Source organism: Antechinus flavipes, chromosome 3 (assembly GCF_016432865.1).
Source record: "Antechinus flavipes isolate AdamAnt ecotype Samford, QLD, Australia chromosome 3, AdamAnt_v2, whole genome shotgun sequence".
Lineage (NCBI taxonomy): Eukaryota > Metazoa > Chordata > Mammalia > Dasyuromorphia > Dasyuridae > Antechinus > Antechinus flavipes.
Window position 1 is genome coordinate 476,246,427 of NC_067400.1, and position 9,946 is coordinate 476,256,372.

The 9,946-nt window shown below is 37.9% G+C and overlaps 1 protein-coding gene across 1 annotated transcript in view; it reads left to right on the forward strand.

Moving 5' to 3' along the window:
• ETS1 (ETS proto-oncogene 1, transcription factor) overlaps positions 1–9,603 on the forward strand; it is an 83,853-nt gene extending 74,250 nt beyond the window's left edge. The window contains exons 7-8 of the mRNA XM_051986699.1: positions 6,376–6,494; positions 7,763–9,603. Of these exons, the coding sequence (XP_051842659.1) occupies positions 6,376–6,494; positions 7,763–7,978 (335 nt within the window). The 3' untranslated portion in view covers positions 7,979–9,603. The remainder of the gene's footprint in view (positions 1–6,375; positions 6,495–7,762) is intronic.
• The last annotated feature ends 343 nt before the right edge of the window (positions 9,604–9,946 follow it).

Sequence of the window (9,946 nt, forward strand, 5' to 3'; positions counted from 1 at the left end):
ACCTGCTTGATGATGGTGGTACTTCATCTTTGCTTAAAGGTTTATATTTTCATAATAGCAGAGAAGCCACTATTGAGATAGAATCAAAGTAAAAACAAAAATAAATCCTTCAAGATCTTTAGGAACCCTCACATGGTCAGGATATGTAATATACCTTTTGCTTCTGGAAGAATTTAAAGCATTATCTGAGTTTCAAAGGCCTAATGATGGAAGGTATGGTAGAATGGATAAAACACTGGCCATGATGTCAAAGAATCAAGGTTCAAATCTTACTTCAATATTTACTACTTATATAACTATAGGCAAGTCACTCCTTGGGTCTCATTTTTCTTATTTATAAATAAGCTTTTGAGGAAGAGGAATGCTTAATAAATGCACCTACTAGGTGATAAATTTAACAGAGCTCTGGGTCTGGAATCAGAAAGAAATAAATTCAGATCCATCCTAAGATACTGTGATCCTGAGCAAATCACTTAACCTTGTTTGCCTTGCCTCGTCTGTGAAATGAATTGGAGAAGGAAATGGCACATCATTCCAATATCTCTGCCAAGAAAACATCCTTCCCCTAAAAGGGGTCACTTAGAGTTGTAAGTGACTGAAATAACTGGACAACAGCAAACTATACGCTGAGCCCTATGCTAAGTGCTTTACAAATATGTCATTTTATGGCCCCTAAGGACATTTCATCTCTAGTTCTATGATCCTGTGATGATAAAGCTGGATTATTTGAGGGGCCTGAAATTCCCTTCTGTGGAAAGAAAACATTTGCAATGTGGCTTGCCAGTTGGTTTGATTCCTGTTCTCAAGTAGTCCCATGAGCTTCTATTATTAGAACCTTATCAGTGCCCTCAGATCAATAGTTTTAATATTGAGCCAACCACCTTCCTGAAGAGAATAATGACAATAATTAATAATTAATAGTAATAATAATAAACTCCCTCAGAGTCTAACCCATTGTTCAAGTCTTAAAAAGAATGTCAAAGCTGGGAATTGTCAACCATAACAATGAAGCTAAAGAACACAATGGGAATTTATCTAATACTTAAAGATCTTCAGAGCACTTTACGTGTCCTATCTCTGATATTACTGCTATTATTTCTCCTATTTTATAGCTGATGATCCTGAACCCTGGAGAGACTGAGTAACTTGCTCACTATCACAAAACTAGTAAGAGAGGAGGAGGCAGGATTAAAACCCAGATTTTCTCGATACTTAATCTAGCATTCCATCTAGAAGGAAAACACTTAAGATACCAAGAAATCCAAAGCCAAAAAGGAAATATCAGTCAATAGAGGGAAAGGACGGAAGGAACTATGGGATGGGGTGACTCCTTATGTGGTATGCATTTGTCCAGGGTGTGCTGTTAGAATCCCCTTCCCCTCCTCCTGCAGAGACTTTCCTCTAACAGGGACCCCACTGTAATTGTGGCTCTGTGCTCTGACTTGAGAAGCATAGTTTCCCAGTGATGCCAGTGAATTCCTGATGTGTGACACTCTGGAGCAGTTGTGGCAAAGGACTCTCTTGACTGCCAATGGGGGCCTTCAGACAGGGCCACCATTGTGAGTCACATTTAGCATATGAGCTTCCCCCTTCCCATGACTGACGCTATTCTTAGTAGCCTCTTTCTCCCCCCAGGACAGGGGTCATCAGGCCACAAGCAGGGCCAGGACTGCGTATTGGGGTGGGGGCCAGGGGGACTTCACAATTTAAAGAAATTCTAGGGCAGAATGGTTTGTAACTGAATGAGTTTGAGCAAACCTATGGGGATCACAACTGAAACATCCTCCAGCTGAGGTTGCAATTAGAGTCTGCGGTGCTCATTTGGGGAGGCCTGGAACTGTGACCTAGGATGTGGAATGCTTGGTCCACTTGCAAAAAGCACCAGTATCTGTAATTGAGCAAAAGCTGTTGTTCAAGCTGTTGATTTCCAAGTCTTTATTTTTGTTGTTGTTTGTTTGTTTTTTTAACTCTATCTTAAACTTGGGAGGACGAGATTGCCCATTACAAAAATAAAGACTTATGTTATACAATATTATAAGAGTTCTGTGTGGGAAGGTTTAATCATTGTAACCAAGGATATGTCAACTACCTATAAGGGAACCAACTTGGTTGGAGGCAAGGTCAGGGCAACCTTGCTGGAATTATCCATCTTTCTAGGCATCCTCTTTCAGGCACTTAAGAAATGTGTTTTGTGTCATATTGAACTGAGTTGGGTCGAACTGAATTATCTGGCAGAAGACTGAATGTTGACATTTTTTCTCCTTATTCCTTCCTATAATAGAGGATACAAGCCTTGAACTCTTAAAAAGGAATCACAAATTCTGCTTCCTCTCTTCTCCTGTCCCCCCACTCTTTTTGGTATCTGAAGGCCTGGATTTCAACTTGCTACCTGTGTGATCTTGCAAAGCACTTAACTTCCTCATCTATAAAATGAGGACATTGAACTTAAATGACCTCTAAGTTCCCTTCTAATACACTTTACCTGTGGGCATTTTTTTTTTTTTTTTTTAGTGAAAGAATAAAAGTTTTATAAAAGGTAATCAATAACCTTTCTAAAAGCCAAAGATATGACGCCTAAACTTTCGCTCATCCTAGAGTTGGATATATTTCTTTATTAAGGATTAGGGCTTGCAAAGGCAGGTATTTGGACAGAAGGAAGCAAGCAAGCATTTTTTTTAAAGTGCCTTCTCTGAGCCAGGCACTTTATAAATATCATCTCCTTTGATTCTCACAGCCACCCTAAGACATAAGTGCTATGATTATCCTCATTTTTCAGTTGAGTAAACTGGGTAAAAGTAAAAGAGGCCATGTGTCTGAGATCATATTTGAACTTGGGTCTTCCTGGCTCCAAGGACAATTCTCTATCCACTGTACTACCTTCAGGCCTTTTTGGGGATGGAGGAATAGGGGCATGCTGACATCATCATGATTTTGACCAAGGTTTACTTTTATTTTAATCCTCTGCACTTTTTGCACAATGTCTGGCACCTAGAAAGGGATCAGTAAATACTTTTGCCTTACTGATTTATTCTGAGGCCAATCAGACTTTGTTTGTCTATTGCAAATTTCTTTCTCCAAACTAAATTTCTTCATTGTAGATCAATGGGTTTTCTCTGAAGAGTAAAAATACCTTTTCATGTTTTCTTCTCTTCAGTGAGCAAAAAAGAGAAAGCAACCAAATGAAGCCTCAGTGCCTTTACATAAAGCTTTTTGTAGTCCTTTTGGAGCAAGGAAAAAAATCTCTGTGAAAGGAGGCCCAGACAGGACCCTCCCTTTTTCTCTTCCCCCCAATTCTACCCATATAAGCGGTCAAATGTTTCCTGGAAAAGGGCATGTACACACAGGAAGACTTGACAAATGGTTCTGGCAGCACCAGCAAGAATAACCTTCACTCTTTTTCCTCCCTGGCTTGGTGCCAACAGAGATTGAACTGCAATCCCCCCTTTTTTTTTTCTGTGTTGGGGCAAGCACCAGCCAAATGTCATATTCAACTCTGCTTGCTCCACCCTGATGAATAGTGTGCTTCAGGGGCTATAGGGAGCCCAGTCTTGCCTCCCCTTTCCCCATCCTGATATGATTTATCCCTTTCACCTTATGTTTTTACACTGCTAGTAAGCCTCTACCTGCATGAGAACTCCTAATGACCCACCAAACCCATGACTACTACATAGTTAACTCAAGCCCATGACAGCCTTGACTGAAAACTTTACATCTTGGTTGTGTCCTTTGAATCATTTACATTTTTCAGACTTGAACACTATTCTGCTGCGGTAAATCCCCAATCTTCCTTTTTGTATTCTGGTCTTTCCCCACTAAGATGCAAGCTTCCTAAGACCAGGATTGTTCTCTTTACTTGTATTTGTACCCCCAATGCTCAGCACAGTACCTGGCACATAGTAAGCAATAAATTCCTCTTGCTCTAAAATAGTTTAGCCGCATTTTTATTATTGTTGTTTAAGAGAATTTAATTGACAATTTTTTTTAATATTGCCAATGTTTTCCCTGTATATTTCATTTTCTCTGGCTCAGAGAACCATTTCTTCTAACAAAGAAAAAAAAAGGAGGAAAAATCAGTTGACTTTGTATGAAGTGTTCCACACTCATGCTTTTTGGGTTTGGGAAGAAACAGGGAAAGTACCTTCTCTTATCTCTCCTTGGAGTCAAGTTCAATGAATGCTCCTTTTAACACTCTGTAAGGTGTTGTTTCAGAGCATATAAAAGTGCTCTAACACACATTCCTTCCCTTTGGCAACCTTAGAGTGTAGTTAAGGGAAAAGCTGAGCATGTAACGTCTTAGTTAAGTCAGAATGAACCTAAGGGTTCGGACTGCCACAGGCAGTCTGTGCTTTATTGACACATGAGTGATGTTAACAAATGAGTCAGGGCAATGAATTCTGATGTGGGTGAGATCACTTGGGACAAGAAAAGGCTTCTTGGAGGAACTGAGAGTTAAACTCAACCTTGAAAGTAATTGAAACTTAGTATGAGAATGGCCAGTGGAGACCTGGAAGGTAGAGAAGAATCACAGTGGTCATGAGAAAGTTAGATGATATCGTAGAGTGGAGGAAATAAATTGCTTTAAAAAAAAAACAACCCCCAAAACAAAAAACAAATCAGGGGCTTCTTGTCCCTTAAAAGGCCATAGCTGAGGAGGAGAGCTGCTGCCAAGACCTATGGGGACCACCTCTGACTGCCTCATGGCATTCCCATGGTGTAAGGATGCATGAGTTGTCCTGTAGAACAAGGTGTCCTCATAGGGCCTACCAAAACCTTCTTCTTCTTCCTTCAGGTTCATTCTGTGGCACAGGAAATAGTCCCCAGATTCCTTGGTGTAGTCTGGAGGCTCACCAAGTCATCAACCTTCATGCACTCCCTTGTAGGCCCCCGTGGGTCACACTTTTCATCAGCACGCACAGACCAAGGATGTTTATACCTCTAGAAATCACAGAAGCAAAGAATGTTAGAGTTGGGTGGGACCTGTAACAGCATGTTATGCTCAAGAGTTCTAGAATAAACAATAAGGACGACTGACCGCCTCACCTCCCTTTGCTGGTACATCTCTGGGAATTCTTTGCGATTGCTCATCTTTTAGTTTGGCATTTCAGTCAGGGAGTATTCAAGTGATTTTTATTAATTTCCCTAGAAAAAGTTATATATACCCATTAATTCCGTTTAAGCCAGCAATCTGTCTTTTGATGGGGAAAGACTTCAGTGCGACTTAGGTACTTTCCTCAAAGGCAGATATTGGTTGTCTTTTTTACCCTGTGTAAACTTTCTTGCCTTATTTATAGGGTTGTTTTTTTTTTTTTTTTGGTGGGTTTTAAAGTAACATCTTGAAAACTTTTTTTTTTAATTTTGTCTTATTTTACTCTAAATTTCTTCTCACAAAATAAGATGAATGTAAAAATTATAGCTTACAGTGTTTAAAAAATTCTCCTCAATTTGAAAAAAAAATTCTAAATGGAATTTAAGTTTTGCCACATATTAAAAAAGAGGAGTCGGGAGCTGGCTTCAGAAATAGGAAGACCTGGCTCTTGGTCCTCTTTTGCCAATATACTGATTATAGGACTTTGGCCAACTCACTTAATCTTTCAAAGCCCCTAGGCAGTTTTAAGACTAGATCATAGGGCAGGTGCCATTTATATTTGTTGAGAATATTTCCTCAGTGAGAAATGTACTTACAAATGTACTTATAAAAGGAAGGAAGGAGGAGAGGAGAGGAAAAGGAAAAGTGGGAGGAAAGGAAGGAGGAAAGAAGGAAGGAAAAGCAACAACAAAGAAGCTTTGTAACAATTATGCATTGTTAAGCAAAGGAAATTTCTGAATTGGTCATGTCTAAAAGTGTATGTCTTATTTAATTTCTTAGTATGTAGAGTGTTGGGAATTGAAGATGGAGTCATGTCTAATACTCAAGAAAGTGATTTAATGATAGAGATCCTTCCAATTTGCAAGACAGAAAGCCAAATCTAAGACAAAGAAATATTTATCCCATTTTCCCTCCCTCATATTCTAATATTCTTTCATGGAAAATAGTGACTTGATTTTTTTGAAAATCACAGTAAGAAAGATACTGGGTCATAGTAAATCTTGAAAAACAAATAAATCATTATATATGTTGTTTAACAATAAATGATATAGATTAATCAGAAACAATAAGGCCATTGATGTGTCTTACAGTTTTTGGAAGAAAACTTTGCCTTTCTTTTCACCTAGTATGATCATACCTGATTATAATATTTGTGCCAGGTATATCTTTGTTTTATCCTGGGGATGAATGGAAAGTAGGAGGGGAGTAGAAAAAATTCTGCAATTCAGTTACACTTGTGAGAAATGGGATGCATCTGGTATAATGCTTCCAATCATTTGTATTTCTAGGCAGTGGACCAATCCAGCTGTGGCAGTTTCTTCTGGAGTTACTCACAGATAAATCCTGTCAGTCATTTATTAGCTGGACAGGAGATGGCTGGGAATTCAAGCTCTCTGACCCAGATGAGGTAAGAAGGGAAGAGGTTGAGATTGCTTTGAGAAAGAACTCTGGGCAAGAACTAGGTTGGAGCTGGATGCCACATTGGACTTTTCCAGTGATAAGAATTCTTGAGCATTTGGACATCATAGCATCTAGAACTTAAAGAGATCTTAATGATCATCTTATCTGCCCTTATTTTATAAGTGAGAAATTTAAGGCCTAGCAAAGGAAAGTGATGAGTCCAAATGGAAGTTTATGAAACCTTGGAGTTCTTCTCCATCTTAAATAAGGGATATTGTTGTAGTCATGTGAATGATTTGATGTTTTTCTCAGAACTTTGCATATTGATAGTAGGACTTACCTACCTCTTTAAATCAGTTGATTTAATTAAATAATTAAATACTGTTAACAATATTGATGCCAGAATAGGGGTTTTGCTTTTGTTCTTTTTCCAAATTGAGAAGTGTTGCACCCTACTCATTAATTAGGGTACTAGGTTAATTCCCCTTCTTCTTCTAGATCAGTATTCATTGCTGACTGAAACAAAAATCTATTAACTGGCTCTGGCCCTTAAAAAAAATATCATTTACCAAAATGTCTTCTAACTTTATAATTCTTCTTTAAAATTTAATTTAATTTTTAATTAATATTTTAAAAAATAAAAACACTTTTAATAAACATTTATGAATTTTATTTTAAAAATAAGTTTTTCAACTAAACATTTACTTTTTCCCCTTCCTTCCTATTTCCTATCCCCACCCCCAAAATAAAACCAAAAAATCAGGTAAAAGGAAGCCCCACAACTGAACAAAGCAAATTTCTGAATTTATTGTGTTTAAAAATGCACATCTTATTCTGAATCTTGAATCCATCACATTTCTGTCATGAAATGAAGGGGATGCTTCATCTTTGGGCCTCTGGAACATAGTTTCTAATTAATTACCTTGACCAGAGTTCTCAAATCTTTCAGAAATTTTTTTTTATAATATTATTACATTAATTGTTCCCCTGTTCTTCCCAGTTTACTCTGCATCAGTTAATATAATTATTTTTCTCAGCTTTATTTTTTTCTGAACAGTCCAATTCTTTTTTTATGTTCAACAATAATATCCTGTTGTTTTCATATGCTATCATGTTTTTAGCCATTTCTCAATAGGTGGGCATCACCTGAGATAATTTTTTTTCAAAAGTACATCCCAATTCTTTATGATGTTATATGCTACATATCAGTGTGGGTAGATGGGCATATTTTAAAACTACAGTTTTAATCATTTTTATTCTATTATATCCTTCCAGGTGGCCAGGAGATGGGGCAAAAGGAAAAACAAGCCTAAGATGAACTACGAGAAATTGAGCCGGGGCCTGCGTTACTACTATGACAAAAACATCATCCACAAGACGGCTGGTAAACGCTATGTTTATCGCTTTGTCTGTGACCTGCAGAGTCTGCTTGGGTACACACCTGAGGAACTCCATGCCATGTTAGACGTCAAACCTGATGCAGATGAGTGACAGAGATGGAAGGAAATGGGAAGAACTTTGCTGAAGCATTTCAAAGATCAACTGCATCAGTCGGACTCTTGATTTTAAATTGTTCTATTTTTTATTTTTGTTTTTTATTATTATTATTTTCCAGATATGAGGAAACTCAGTTTTTACATTCAGGGGTGGGAAGCTGAGCCGAAGCTATAACTGATGGTAGTGTGGCCACCACGAGAAGGCAAGGAAGGACTTCTGAACTAGAGAAGGACAGATTTTTAAGGGGAAGGGAGGGTCTTCATAGAAGCCAGAAGAATCTGGTTTAAATGAGGAAGAGATTCCAATATTGAATCCTTTATAGAAATCATTCATTGAAAATATGCCACTTTAGTTATGGCCTTATTAATAAGCAAAACAAACTGACACTTCAGGAAGTCAAAAGACTGAAAGGGTAGATTTTTTTTTTTTTAAGGGCTGGGAGGGCAAAAAGGGTGGGATAGAAGATTCTGTTCTGGGGATGGACCTTGGAAAAACACAAGGATTTTATTCCTTGCCTCTTACTCTGCTTTTGCAGCAAAAAAATGGACTTAAGTGGGGAGGGGACCAAACTTTTTTGTGTTTCAAATTTATTTTATTAAATTTTGTGCCAGTATTTTTTTTTTTTCTTAAAAATCGTCTTAAGCTCTAAGGTGGTCTCAGTATTGACATTCTGTGTGAGTTTGTTCTATGTGCTGGCTGAGAATTCAGTCACAGTGAAAGAAAACTGTTTATATAGACCCCACTGGAAAAGTATAGCTTTGTCATTGAGATTCAGGAGTCCAAAACTTAAGACTCGTATATGTAGGAAAAATAAGGCTGATTTGGGTATCAGGGATGGAAAAATGTTCTTCAGTGCATGTGAATCTCACCCGTGAATATTTCTTATCATCATATCTCTTTTCTCATTTGCCATTAGCAGACTCTTGGGGTTTGTACTTAATGCAGAACTAAGAAAATCATTAAGTCTTTTAACTGAATGTATTTCACAGCTGTAACCTGGAACTGCAGTAATTGTAGTAGCACTGGCCTAATAGTAGAAAAGAAAGTTGGGGGGGGGGGGAATGAATTTGGAGATGATTCTGTTAGTTCTAAATTATATTTGTAGATTCAAAAAAATTGAAGGTATAGCATGTAAGATAGCTATCAGATGTAGAGAAATGAGTTCTGAATGCATTGAGTTCCTAGTCATCCACCCAAGCACCCCCACTTCCCTATTCCTTGCTGTGATCATCACACATAATTCTTCTGTTATCTCTTCTCTTTCCCTCCCCCTCTGTCTCTCATTTCTCAGGAAGGAGAAATTTGTAATTTACTGAATGATGAATGAAAGGAAGCTACAGGAGAGAGGGCAAGAGCTGGAGATTTTTAAATTAAGCCATTTTGGCTGGTTATGTTTTAACAAGGAGGGAAGTTATAGAAGTTTAGATAGTAGTGCAAAACAAACAGTTTGGTATAGAATTACACAGGGGGGAAAGCCTGAGGCTTTCCTTTAAAGAACGGAAGTCGGCTGAGACTAGGGATGCTAAGCATGTAGCCAGTATATGTCTTCTTATACTGGTCCTTGGATATGTGATTTTGTTATAGGAGAAGTAAAGATGGATAGATGGTGTAGAGGAGAGGAAAGGCTTGCAGGTAAAGGAAGCATGATGGAAGGAGACTAGATTTAGTCAAAAAAAAAAAAAAAAAAAAGACAGTCTCTGTGTTGTGAGAGTACCTCCCCCCTCCCCCAGACACAAAGAATTCAGTGCTTTTCATATCTCTGTTACTTAGGCATGGCACTTGAGAATCGTTGTCTCATTCTGGGGTAAAAATGTGGTATTGGGGGGAAATGAGCAGCTAGAAAGGGAAAAAAGTGCCTGAGGATAGGATAAGTACCTTGTTGGAATATCTGATAAACAAAATGATATTGGAGAAAATGAAAGGAAGACTTGAATTTAGCTTTCAGTAAGTGAATGGAAATGA